This window comes from Tamandua tetradactyla, chromosome 6, assembly GCF_023851605.1.
Source record: "Tamandua tetradactyla isolate mTamTet1 chromosome 6, mTamTet1.pri, whole genome shotgun sequence".
Lineage (NCBI taxonomy): Eukaryota > Metazoa > Chordata > Mammalia > Pilosa > Myrmecophagidae > Tamandua > Tamandua tetradactyla.
Genome location: NC_135332.1, coordinates 151,901,015 through 151,915,686, shown reverse-complemented (window position 1 = coordinate 151,915,686; position 14,672 = coordinate 151,901,015). Strand labels below are relative to the sequence as shown.

Genomic DNA, 14,672 nt, shown 5'->3' with positions numbered 1-14,672 from the left:
CACCAAATAAACATCTCTTCACAGAAGGTGAACCTTTAAAATACAGTCAACATCATACTTTACCATTTAATCTTTTTTACCTTAGTCCTGCCCAAATCAATTTCATTCATATCTCTAATTGAAGTCTGATCACTTTTTCAGTGTTTCAGCAACTTTTTACAGTTGCTGTATAGGGTAATGCTAACTTTCATAGCTGCAAAAATCTAGCTCTGAGTCTCAGGTGTCACAAAAATACCTGAAGTTCCAGGGAACAACCAGGTTATACACAAAGAGATCAGCATCTCAGAATTTAGAAATAACAGTTACTGCTGCAAGAATTTACAGAGAACCTGTATAATAGAACTTCACCTTGTAACCTATGCTCTCAAATTCAGTCCTCAGAGTTTTCACATTATAATTAGTCCCTGTCAGTGAGGTGATTTAATACTTGTCTGTTTGTTTCCAGTTTATTTCATTCAGCATACTGTCCTCCAGGTTCATTCACCAAGTTGCATGCCCCACAACTTCATTCCTTCTTGCAGCCACTCAGTAGTCTGTTATATGTATACCCACAGTTCCCTCTTTCATTCCTCAGTTGATGTACCCTAGGCCACCTCCGTCCATTGCAAAATATGAACACTGCCACCATAAAAATCATGTGCAATTGTCCATTCCTGTCCCTGCTCTTAGTTCCTCCAATATATACCTAACTACTCTGTTGCATGATCATACCACAACTCTACCCTAGCCTTCTGTGGGGCCACCACACTGCCCGCCAGAGGGACTACATACTCCACTTCCCTGCCATCAGTGAAAGGATACATCTCTCTCCAGCACTTGTATCTCTCTGTACTGATCTTTGGGTGTTGATCTTGTATCCTGCCACTTTGCTGTACTCATTTATTAACTCTAGTAGCTTTGCTATGGTTTTTTTTTTTTTTTTTTTTTTTGATTTTCTACGTATTGGGTCATGTCATCTGCAAACAGTGAAAGTTGCACTTCTTTCTTTCCAGTTTGGGTGGCATTTTTTTTCCTTCTCTAATTGCTCTAGCTAGTACTTCCAGCACAGTGTTGAATAACAATGGTGACAGTGGGCATCCTTGTTCCTGATCTCAGTGGGAAAACTTTCAATCTTTCCCCTTCAAGGATGATGTTAGCTGTGGGTTTTTCATATCTTCCCTTTATCATGTTAAATAAATTCCCTTCCATTCCTATCCTTTGAAGTGTTTTCATCAAGAACAGATGTTGAATTTTGTCAAATGCCTTTTCTGCATCAATGAAAATGATAATATAGTTTATCTACTTTGATTTATTGATGTAGTATATTACATTAATGATTTTCTTGTGTTGAACCAGCCTTGCATACCTGGGATAAATCCCATTTGGTCATGGTGTATAATTCTTTTAATGTGCTGCCGGATTCAATTTGCAAGTACTTTGTTGAAGATTTTGCATCTATATTCATTAAAGAAATTGCTCTGTAATCGTCTTTTCTTGTGGTTTCTTTGTCTGGCTTGGGTATTAGGGTGATATTAGATTCATAGAACAAGTTAGGTAGCTTTCCCTCCTCTTCAATTTTTTGAAGAGTTTGAGTGGATTGGTACTAATTCTTTCTGGAAAATAATTCACATGTGAAGCCATCTAATCCTGGGCTTATATTTCTTGGGAACTTCTTGATGACTGACTGATTCAATCTCCTTACTTGTGATTGGTTTGTTAAGGTCATCTATTTCTTCTTGAGTTCAATGTTGGTTATTCATGCTTTTCTAGGAAGTTGTCCATTTCATCTACATTGTCTAATTTATAAGCAAATAGTTGCTCACAGTATCCTCTCATTATTTCCTTTATTTCTGCAAGGTCAGTAATTATGTCCCCTCTCCCATTTCTGATTTTATTTGCATCCTCTCTCTCTCTGTTTTTTTTTTTCCCTCAACCTAACTAAGGGTCCATCATTTTTCTAAATTTTCTCAAGGAACCAACTTCTCTTTTGTTGATCCTCTCTATTGTTTTCATGTTCTCAATTTCATTTATTTCTGCTCTAATCTTTGTTATTTCTTTCCTTCTGTTTGCTTTTCGGTTAGTTTGCTGTTCTTTCTCTAGTTCTTGAGGTTATCAGCTAATTCTTTGCTTTTTGCTCTTTCTTCTTTTTTAATATAGGCATTTAGGCAATACATTTCCCTCTCAGCACCACCTTTGCTGCATCCCATATGTTTGATACGTTGTGTTTTCATTTTAATTTGTCTTAATATATTTACTGATTTCTTCTTGACCCAGTATTTGTTTAAGAGTGTGTTGTTTAGCCTTCAGGTATTTGTCAATTTTCTGGCCTTCCACCTGTTATTCATTTCCAACTTCATTCCATTGTTATCCAAGAAAGTATTTTTATAATTTCAGTCTTTTTAAATTTATTGATACTTGCCTTATGATCTAACATGCAGTCTATCCTGGAGAATGATCCATGAGTACTTGAGAAAAATATGTTTCCTGCTCTTATGTAGTGTAATGTTCTGTAGATGTCTGCTAAGTCTAGCTCATTTATCATATTATTCAAAATCTGTTTCTTTATTCATCCTTTGTCTAGATGTTCTGTCCATTGATGAGAGTAGTTTTTGAAGTCTCCACCTATTATAGCAGAGGTATCTATTTCTCCTTTCAGTGTTGTCAATGTTTGCCTTATTTATTTTGGAGCACCATGGCTTGGTGCATAAATATTTATGATTGTTATGTCTTCTTGTTGAATTGTTCTTTTTGTTAATACATAGTGTCCTTCTTTGTCTCTTTTAATTGTTTTACATTTGAAGTCTAATTTGTCAGCTATTAGTATAGCTACCCCTGCTCTTTTCTGGTTATTATTTGAGTGAAGTACCTTTTTCCAACCTTTTACTTTCAATCTGTTTTTGTCCTTGGTTCTAAAGTGAGTCTCCTGTAGACAACATATTGATGGATTCTCTTTTCTAATCCATTCTGCCAGTCTTTATGCAATTGGGGAGGAATAACAATTAGTGTTATTACTGTAAAAGCAGTACTTTCTTCTACCATTTTGTCTTTTGGATTTTATATGTCATATCTTTTTTGTGTGTGTGTCTTTTTACCCATTACTGATAGTTTTCATTTCTACACTCTTCTTCAGACCTCTCTCTCATGTCTTTTCCTATGTGCTTGTTCTGCTCCCTTTAATACTTCTGGTAGAGCCAGTCTCTTAGTTATAAACTCTCTCAGTGTCTGAGAATATTTTAAACTCTTCCTCATTTTTTGAAGGACAGTTTTGCTGGGTATAGAATTCTTGGTTGGCAGTTTTTCTCTTTCAGAATCTTAAATATATCATACAATTGCCTTCTTGTCTCCATGATTTCTGCTGAGAAATCCACACATAATTTTATCAAGCTTCCCTTGTATGTGATGGATTGCTTTTCTCTTGCTGTTTTCAGAATTTTCTTTTTGTCTTTGACATTTGGCAATCTGATTACTAAGTGTTTTAGAGTAGGTCTATATGGGTCTATTGTGTTTGGGGTATGCTGCACCCCTTGGATCTGTAATTTTATGCCTTTCATAAGAGTTGGAAAATGTTCAATGATTATTTCCTCCATTATGGTTTCTGCCCCTTTTCTCTTCTCTTCTTCTGGAACACCTATAACACATATATTCATGTGCTTCATGTTGTCATTCAATTCCCTGAGACCCTTATATGTTTTTTTTTACTTATATTTTTCCATTTTTTTCCCTATCTGTTCTTTTATGTGTAGGATTTCAAATGTCCTTTCACTAATTTCTCCTTCTGTCTCTTCAAATCTGCTGTGTTAAGTCTCCATTGTGTTTTTCATCTCTTCTATTGTGCCTTTCATTCCTATAAGTTTTGCCTTTTTTTTCAAGCTTTCAAGTTTTTCTTTATGGTCTACCAGTGTCTTCTTTATATCCTTCATCTCTTTTGCCAAATCTTCCCTCTACTTATTGATTTGCTTTTTAACTTAATTCAGCATGTTTAATTGTATATTAATTAGTTGTTTCAACTCCTGTACCTCCTTTGAAGTGTTAGTTTGTTCCTTTGATGAAGTCATATCTTCATTTTTCCTAGTATGACTCATAATTTTTTGTTGTGTCTTGGCATTTGATATCCTTGATTAATTTATTCTGGAGATCACTTTCACTCTTTTTCCTAGGGTTTTCTTGTTGGTTTGCTTTGTGCTCTGTTTTTTTCTTTTTTTTTTTTTTTTGGTGTTTGGTTCAACTTATTTTAGACCTCTAGCATATTTTCTATTTAACTGTTCAGAATTTTTCAGCTCTTGTTTTTCTAGTTCTTACCTTGCCTAAATTGAACCTTTATTTATTTATTTATTTATTCATTTATTTATTAATGGTCTCCACAGATGTCATCAACCCCAGTCAGTTTTACCAAGAAGAGACAGGCCCAGGTCTCAGGAGGAGGGTGTAATCAATATTAAGTTTCCCTGGGGATAAGGCCCAGAAGGCTGTTAGAGATTCTTGTGAAGCCTCTAGACTGTGCTTTTCCACCACATTCCAAACTGACCTTGTGCCTGCCCAGGGGCATGGTTGAGACAGAAGCTGATGTAGAAGGGAAGTTTAGGATTTAACCCCTGAGGTCTGAATTGTCTGATTGAGGGCAGCCACTTGAGCTTGGCCCCACCTACCCCTTTTCTGGGGAAGATAAGCCCTCTAGGGAATTAGCTCCTCACTTGACTTGTTGCTTTGGCCCTCAAGCCTTTCTTAAGTCTGCCCTTGCCTGAATCAAAGCTAACAATTAAAAAAGCCTGAGGCTTTCTCTAATGAGCTACTTGGAATAGTTTTTTTTTTTTTTAAATATCCCTTTTCAGAGCCCACAGATCACCAGTCATAAGCCTTGGTACTTGGCTCTATGTGCCTTGGGGCACAGCTCTTTTCCATTATTCCAAACTGGGCCGACTCCAAAAGTCTTGTTTTTTTTTTTTCATCTTTTTATCCTATCAGCCCTGCCTCCTCTCTGCCCAGAGAAACCTCAGGATTCCTTCCCTGCTTGCTCTCAGTTTATCTGTACTTGGAGCTTATATTCAGCAGACCAAACTGGTTAATTAAAAGCGCAATTGAAGCTTGGCTGGGCTGCCCTCCCCTGCTCCCAAAAGAGACATCTTCTTTTTCCCACAGGAAAGTGTTTCTGACTGAGCCTGCCATGCTAGTGGGGGCAGAGCGGCAGCTTCTGTCTTTTGGGGGCTTTACTCACAGTTCTGTGGTGTGATCTCAGCCCTTCCACCCCTTTCAGATTGGTGTACAATGTGTGTCTGGTCACTGATGTTCCCCCAAACAGTTGTTCCAGACTGTTCCTGGCTATTTACTAGCTGCTCTAGAGGACCAATTAAATACCACCCCTCCCTTCACCGCCATCTTGCCCTGCCTCTGAAGCTATGTTTTTAATCCCTGTTTTGCAAATGAGGAAACTGATGCTCAGAAGTCAAGTAGGAGGTTCCACAGCCAACATGTGGCAGAGCAAGATTCAAATTGTAGTAGAAATAAGGGGCAGAGGTTATTTAATCTAAGGCAAGCTTTTGCTCCTATGCATCCAGTTTTTGTTGGAACCTGATAAACTACCCAACAGGCAGGTTATTAATGTGGGAACCCATTTCACCTTCTTTCATTTCTTTTTCATTTTTATGATGAAACATTTTGCTTCTGTATCACTGCACTTGGCCATTAGAAAGTTTCCTCCTTACAATATCTTTCTAAGAGTCATTTTGATTCATTGTAGTCAAATGTTTTGCTCCCATGAAATAGAGTTTTGATTTCTAAAAGTAAGTTTCATTACTTTCTTTTCACTTGCTCCCTCCTGTATTTTCCATCAGAAAATAAGCAAACTCTTTAGGAAAGGATATTTGCCTCCTCTAGGGGAAGTACATATCTGCATGCCGATGGGGATGGTGTCACTGGTACAAATGGCACTACCACCAATCCATTTCTGATGCTTGCTGAAGATTATTGCACTTTTCCCTGGGGAATTCTGAGCGCTTTATCATTTACCATTGTCATTTATCATTTACAATGCTTTCAGCGGCAGGGAAATATGTGACCTAAAGCTTGACACTTCATCATTCTCAGCCTTCTTATGCATATCTGGTATAATTATTGAACCCCTTCTTACTGACCACACAGAAGAGGGAATTGTCAAGTAGCTAAAGGGAGAGTTTTGACATATCTGAACGGAGTAGAAATGCTAAGAAATCACAGCAGTCTTCTCTTTCTTCCCACTGGCTTCTGCAAATGAGAAAGTGCTAATTCTTTGACTTTCAGCCCCTTGTAATTTTCCTTTTTGCTTATGTACCGGAGAAGGGACACTTTTTTCCTTCTCCCTGGTCTATAACATGAGACTGCCATAAGAATGTGTTAAACTGTTAGCACGTCCCTAATTGCTCTAAAATTCCCTGGCACTCTGGAACTTTTGCAAATTGTAACTTGAGCATCTCATTCAAGAGATGCAAGGAGCCACTGGAGGACTAACTTCAAAGTGTCCTATCTGTTTTACTCGGAGCTACAGGTGGTCTTGAGGGGAGTATATGTCCAGGGCAGTCTGGACCAAGGGTATTCAGTTAACCAAAAATCAAAATTAGATTGGGGAATACTTTTTAAGGTATGCCTACTTAATATTAATATACATTTCATTATAACTTCAAGTAGAAAAATATGCATTTGTTTACCCATTTTGTAATGTAGGCCCAAGGCCTGGGATTCCGGGTCAGTGGTTCTTACATAAATGTTCCCCATAATAAAATGCACTCGATTTCTAGTTTCAGTTTCTTTCAGATAGAGCAAGCACTTAAAGACATTCAGAACGACCTAACTGAAGAATCTTCTATCGTGTTCTTATGTTTGCAAATCTTTTAGAGTTCTTTCAGCAATACCTGATTCAAAAGCATTTTTTTGTGATTGTGTTTATTGAGCATACCTAAATGTTCTAGTTTGTTAACTGCCAGAATGCAACACACCAGAGACGATTTGGCTTTTAATAAAAGGGGATTTATTTTGTTAGTACTTCAGAGGAAAGGCAGCTAACTTTCCACTGAGGTTCTTTCTTACGTGGAAGGCACAGGATGGTCTCTGCTGGTCTTCTCTCCAGGTATAAATTCAGAAGTCTAGTTAATGCTAGTAACCATATTCATTTAATCCAAAAGTATTTCATCTATGAGCACTTGAATAACAGAGGATTTACTATGAGAATTGGACTTTTGCTTACACAGAAGGAAACATAGCAGAAAAGCATTAAAATACATCAGTAATTTAAAAAAGTGTACAAAATGGAAGAGATATCTTTTTGATTTTAAACATTTTATTATTTAAAAATTGGTTAAATGCTGATCATGGAAAGAACTTTTCTCTAAAGTAATGACTATATCCCTATCTTCCTTCCTAGGGTTTCGGAAATCCCTCTGGTGAATACTGGCTGGGGAATGAGTTTATTTTTGCCTTAACCAGTCAGAGGCAGTACATACTAAGGATTGAGTTATTGGACTGGGAAGGAAACCGAGCCTATTCACAATATGACAGATTCCACATAGGAAATGAAAAGCAAAACTATAGGTAAGTCAAATTTCAGTGTAGTGCTTTATTATCTTTAACCTAATCACTTAATATAGTAAATATATATTATTTTATTTAGTAATTAATAATAGTAATATTATTAATATAATAATGGTGGAATATAGTGTGAAAAACGAAAAGATGAAAATCATCTTTCAAAATAAAAATCAGATTGATTGGCCATGCCTATGCCAAAGAGATGTGAAAAAAAAAACCCAGAAGCTTCTTTCCAGCTTCAAATTTCCATTTTTACTGACTAAGTGACAGTCTTGATGTTAGCTCAAATTCTGGAGAACTATGAATTAAATCAAGCATATTGGTTTTATCAGTAGCAGTAATGCTATGAAGGTACAATGAATTCAAACATATGAAGCCAGTCACATAGTAATGATCCAAATTCAGTGGCTTAAAATAATCGCTGCCTTCTACTAAAAAGATTTTCTCCTACTACTGTATTTATTTCCATTTCTCTATTATTATGTTTTCAAAATATCTTGAAGGTGACCAAAGAAAGATGAGCAACTTTTTTTTGGATGATTTGCCTAAAAGTGGAGGTATAATTCAGAGGTTTTTAACAAAAACAACTTAAAAGGCAAAAATAAGTCCAAATAATGACATTGATATAGATCATTGTGGATGTAAAAACAAACTATACGCTTAATTGTAAAAGGCTTCAATTTTTTTCTTTTTAAGGAGCAGCTTGTACCCTTGAAAAACGCATAAAAACATAGCAAAGATAATAATGTGGTGCGGCACATTCATTCCACGAACACTTAGTGTGTTTTTTCTATGTTCCAGGGGCAGTTCTAGGCACTGGTGATTTAGCAATCACTGACCAGGTCTCTCTCTAGTCTCAATAGTCCAGCTTTGTTACTATCAGGTCACTAAATAACTGGCAGACAGTCCCCATTCATTTAATACTTGGAACATGACAGGTTCTTAACATGTACCTCAGTTTCATAATCAGCAAATTACAGCTGCAGTGATCTTTAACTATCAATGTTTTGGCCACTTTGCATCCTTCTTGAAAACAGGGTTATGTGCATTTAAAGTGTTAGCACAATGCATCAAGCATAATACACTGGTAGCTGCCAAGCCTTGTACTTTTTTCCACCCCGAGTGGCTATCACCTTGTTGTTCAACTGTTTCTGCAGCTTATTTGTCTTTTCAAGTCATACTATTTTTCAGGGGGTTGAATCTGCATCTCTTTCACGGCACACTCATTTTATGTTAATGGCTTACATATGGGATCAGATCCTCAGAGACATAACAATCATTTTCTTAACAAAAAGTGATGATGTCATCACAACAGAGATTGAGAAATAGATCTAAAGAGTTAACGACCTCATGGGGAGGGAGGGTGTACTTAATGGCAACTCAAGAAACCAAAGAAGAGACATTTATAAAATGCAATGGAGTGTACGAAGAAATGTTTCCAAGGAGGTCAATATTTTGAGAGTTTTATAATAAGAAAAACCACTGCAAAACATCAGGGGGACTCTTATGTAAATGTTTAGACCTGAAACTTGAAACTATATGAAACTTGGCTAATGTCAGATAGTCTGACAATAGGGCTAGCAAATAATTAGTCCAGTCTTTTTCTAGGCTCCTGAAGAATTTGCTTTGGTTCCTTTTCAAAATATCTCTCAGTTCTCCATAGGTGGTTGTATGTGTGTGGGGCTGTGTTGGTGGTAGGGGCATAAAGAGCATTTGGTCAGACTTAGGAGGGTTGGGGCATCTGCAGCAGGTTTCAGTGCATGATATAAATGTCACAGGTTCTTGCATCTTCTTGAAGAAGGGGCACTTTCCTCCTCTTAGAAACCCCATCATCTTTATTGCACATTTCCCATTTCTTTCCATGCCAGAGTGATTCTGTATCTTCACACTCCTGTATGCTATGTATCTATGTTCAAATAAGTAAGTCTTCTCAGCTAGAGTGGAGCATGCAGTCTGGGATCCCCCCCTTTTCTATCTTGAGAAATTTGTAAACTATGAGGATCAGAATTATAAAGCCAGAAGGAACTCAATAATTTAATTCCAAACTTCTGGTTTTTAGGGGGAAGAAGCTGGGGTCCTGCAATATACAATATTTGCCCAAGGTTCTGAGACAGACTGAAATATGGAACGTTTGACTCCTATATAGTCCAGCATGGTTTCCACTGTGTCACGCTGTCCTAATAGAACTAGTGGCTCTGGCTCCTCTGTCCTGCCAGCACCCAGCAGAAGATGAGTCCTGTACTCACCATTATCTCATGTAGTTAGGTAGGAGATTCACATGGCCATCAAAAGATGTATTAGAACTCATTAAAACAATGCATGTTCTGGTGAAAGCTTAGATTAGAATAAGCACACCATATGAAAGGTGTCGTTCACACTGTCAAGGAAACTGACACAGAAGCTTGAAAATGGAAACTAAATCTCTGTGATGTTCCTCTGGCCCAGTTCAGATTCTCCAGGACCCAGTAACTCCACCCTGTGTGGCCTGGAGTCACAACTCCAGCTATCCTGGGTCACCTCTGTGTTTTTCCTTCACTCATCTCTTACCCTCTGAATGAGGACACCTCTTTTTGATAAATGATTAGAAGTATTAATGCTAAAATTCATATAGTATCATTGAACCTTTATGATAACCTCCTGAAGTCTTTCTTATTTGACACATTTGAAAAAGGAGAAGACTGAGATTTTAGTCAGTTGACCTTCCACAAGGTCAATTTTAATTTCCAACCAAAATTTACAACTATGACGTTCATGAGGAGTTTTTGTTCTGTATTCTTAGAATTCTACATTTTTTCCTTTTCAAATTAAATTCAGAAGTTGTTTTAAAATTTTCTTTTGTCTTAAATGTTCTATCTTAACAGATTTTTTTGAAAACTCTTGTAATTAAAAAAAAACCTTTCTCGTGTACTAGACACATATTGATTAAATGTCAGTGCTGTGAATAAATAGATGAGCTTAGTAATATATGTATAATACACATATTTTCTTTTTATCCTCTAAGGAAATGACAAATAATTTTTCTCAGAGAGAAAACAAAATCTATAGAACCCAGGAGGATATAAATAAAGAACAAAACAATAATCTGAGAATGTTGTGATAAACACGTCATATGAAATGACACATAATCAATGTGAAATTATGAGATACTTCTCCTAGAGAGGTAGTATTCTCCAGAACCTTGTCATCTAACACTCAGACTATTATAGGGCCCTCCTGTCCCCAGCCTTGATGCTCTCACACTATTGTTGGGATAGTTTTTCTAAAAAGCAGTCTAACTTGGTCTCTTCCCTCCTTCTTGTATTTCAATAAGCATTCAAATATCTGCAGGTTAAAGTGTGCCACTGAATAATTTTCATGACCCGGCTTCTGCCTACCTCTTGAGCTATTGCAACCATACTCTTCCCACAGCCTCACCCCATCATGGTTATGTTTCAAAACTACTTGCATTACCCCTAAATCCTCAGTGCCTTTGTTTATGCTGTGACTTTTCCCTAAGTACATAAACCCTACTTTGTCTCCTGGCTACATCTAAATCTTTTTGATTCTGCCTTCATCCAGGAAGCTTTTATTGATCCCCACTGTAATAGAGCCTGTGGGGCACCAACTGGGTGCCCCGCTTCCGGACTGAAGTCCTCCTGCCCCCATCTCTCTCGGGGGTGTTGATGACTGAGCACTCCAGCCGAAGTCCCTCTTGTGACATTGCCTGTGGCTGAAGGGAGTCACTGCTCCCTCCCTGCAGGCAGCTCGCAACCAATAACTGACCAACATGGCAGTGTGTAGGCCCCCTTTCCCCAGTTTGGGACAATTGGGAAAGGCCATCCCAGGTCCAGAGTTCTTGATTTCAGCAGAGTTCTTCACCATGTCAGAAGCTGAACCTAACTTCTCCCTCTACCAAGTCCTGCTTCCTTCACTTTGCCACAGGAACAGATCCTAAGAGCTCTACTCTATAAAACTCCTTATGCTCATTTCCCAGGGAACGCATCACCCTCACTCTCATGACAAATTGGATGCTTTGTCCTCCCATAGATCCATAGTGTTCTATGTGATGTCCATATTCTATGTCATTGAATAACTGTATGTGTGTGTGTGTCTGTCTTTCTGTCTTTCTCTATTAATTTAGAAGCTTCCGGATTATAGGTACCATTTTTATCAATATTCAAGATATATATCTAAATTAATATTAGGTGGACACATACTATGGACCAGATATTGTGTTTCAACATGAGGAAACTGAGGGATAGTACTTTGTACAAGTTCACAGGCACTAATATATGTAGGAGTCAGGATCTGTACTTTGATCATGTAACTACCCACCATATGACCATCCTCCAATGGAGGCACATCAGTTAATTTCTGAAATTAATTATGTAAACTCAAAGCACATACTCTAAGAGATAGAATGTTTTTCCCAATCCCATTTCTGTCTTTAATAATTTGATATCCTTAGAGACATTATCTCATCTCTCTGGTTCTCAATTTTCCATCTTATAAATTCAAGTATCTGTAAAACTCCTTGCAGTTCAAAAATTATCTTCTGGAAGAGAACTACCCTTATGGATGTATTTGTTTCTATTTTTATAGATTTACAATTCTTTGTTAAATTATTAAGCGTTGATCTCACTAATAAATACTTATGTAAGAGGTCCTCCATCAGTTTAGGGATTAAAGTAACCTTTTACTTCTCACAAAAAGGTTTGCTCTTTCTAATACATAGAGTTAAAAAAATAAAGCCAACAACCACCACCAAAACTACAAATCCTTAGAAAATAACAGGTTTGTTGTGGGGTTAAGAGATGCCATAGTTTACTAAGAAAGAGCTCAGCCAAAGGAATCAGAAAATGAGGAGGAAGTTGTGAAAAAGTCCAGCTTCTCCACCTGTGAGGTCAACATGATTATCAGTCAGGATTCAGTGAGGAAAACAAAGTAATGAAGAGTATTATGGAAGTAAGGGATTTGTAATACAAATTAGACCATATACAAATGTGGAATGAGCTACGAAAGTGGAAGATGAAATGGGAAGGTTGGAGGATCAGCAAAAGGGTCACTAAACCATATGCCTGGAATCCTGGCATAGGGAGCAAGCTGGAGATTGCAGGGAACTGTAAGAAACCAAGCTTCAACCCAGGCACCAAAGTGAGCCCGCAAAGGAGGAGCTTGTGAGAAGGTCTGTGGAAGGCTGTTGCTTCTGGGTAGCTATGTCATCTGTGACTGTGCAGTCAGGCCTTTGGTGGGGGGTCTGGGGCCACTGCTGATCAACAGTGCCAGTGGCAGGAAGACAAGCTGGTTGCAGAGCCAGAGAGAGAGGACAAGCTAGAAACTGTCAGGTGCCTGTGGCTCTGAGCATCACGTACCTGACGATCTGAGGAAATTGCCATTGCTTCAGTTCTGACTGTCAGATCTCACACATTGTCCTTATTTTTTTGTCAACTCTAACTTGGAGCCATACAAGGAAGTGGATTCTGGGAAACATAGTTCCCAGATTAACCAAGTTATAATCCAGCTCTGCTTTGGACAAATCACCTGTTATTTCTGTACCTCAGAATTATTGAACTCAATTTTTATTATACCCAAGAAATTTATTATTGAGTCAATAAAACCTAATTATATATTCTATATTGAAATTTCCCCCACTGTCCCAAAAATGTTCTTTACAGCTGATTGACAATTAATTAATGCATTTATTTGGATTTGTTTCCAATTCAGGCTCACTTATTGCATTCGTGGTCATGTCCCTTTAGTCATTTTTTAATCTAGAATAGCCCCACCGCCTACCCACCCATTGATAGTTTTTAATGGTCCAGACCAGTTTTCCTTAAATTGTTATTTCTGGATTTATCTGATTAGTTCCATGATAAGATTCAAATTAAAACTTTTTGACAAGAATGCCATATAAATGATGTTGTGTACTTCGCGTTTTATCATACCAGAGCGCACAAAAAGTCAATTTATTCTATTATTAATTGTGCTGGTTCGTTCACTGATAAAAGTTTTTTGTCACAGCAATGGAATTGTATACTCTTAAAGAAAATTCTTAAGAAAATTTGGTCTTTTTTGTCAAAGTAGTTGTAGAAATGTAGTACATTCCCCTTTCCTTGCTACTATCATAGAGATTTGTAAAGCACAGTTTAAAAACCAATGTGTTGGGTAGGCCATGATGGCTCAACAGGCAGAGTTCTCCCCTGCCATGCTGGAGACCTGAGTTTGATTCCCGGTGCCTGCCCATGCAAAAAAAAAAAAAAAACAATGTGTTATATTATTACGACTAAAAAAGTATGATTTACCAATTGTAAATGAATTTAATTGTACTATGTTCAAATATAGAAAGAAAAAGGAAACTATATTGAATATTTTCAGCTTTTAATGTTAGAAAGGCATGGTTTTATATTTAGATAAAATTGATTTTGAGTGTGGATATTTTCAGATATTGGGGACAGTTTGCTTACTATTCTTTTATCTTTTTATGGTATTAGTTTGATGAGGAAATCATTTATCACAGATAATACAATGACAGGTTTAAGGATAGCCCTTCTTTAAACCGACAGAAAACTTTTATTAGCTAAGTCTGAATGGCAATGTTTAACTATTTATAGGTTAGTGCATGTCTTATGGACATTTTTCATATTTTAATATCTTTGTATATTTGTTGGGGATGAATGATACAGCTAGGTTAGAACTGATTAATTGATGAGCTTTCATAAAGCCTTGTTCTGGAAATCATTCCATGTGATGAGATGAATAGTATGTTTGAAACAAAATTGACACATTAGAAAAAAGAAAATAACTTGGCCTTTCAATATCTTTTTGCATGAAGCTTATTTCTGGCCAAGATCTTTATGGGAAGCAATTTGCTATAACGGGTAAAGCCTTGTATTGGGAATCGAGAGATATGAAGTCTTGATTTGGATCTTTAGTTACTTTTCTGAATGACCTTGGGCAAGTTACTTTACTTTTCCAAGTTATAGGTTCTTATAAGCAAAATGAGGAAGAAAGACTGTAGTTCTTTCCAATTCTACAATCCATTTTTTTATTATTATTATCATTAAAGTACTCCCATATTCTGTATATATTTCAAGGACAAAACAAATTAGCATGGATTGAAAAGAACTCTCTTGGGCCTCCCTTGTAAATCTAAGCCCTGC

At 37.1% G+C, this 14,672-nt stretch overlaps 1 protein-coding gene across 7 annotated transcripts in view; it reads left to right on the top strand.

Annotated features, from left to right (window-relative positions):
- ANGPT1 (angiopoietin 1) overlaps positions 1–14,672 on the top strand; it is a 243,328-nt gene that overhangs the window by 198,340 nt on the left and 30,316 nt on the right. For all 7 annotated transcript variants that reach the window (XM_077167483.1, XM_077167480.1, XM_077167479.1 and 4 more), the window contains one exon: positions 7,370–7,536. In XM_077167483.1, the coding sequence (XP_077023598.1) occupies positions 7,370–7,536 (167 nt within the window). The remainder of the gene's footprint in view (positions 1–7,369; positions 7,537–14,672) is intronic.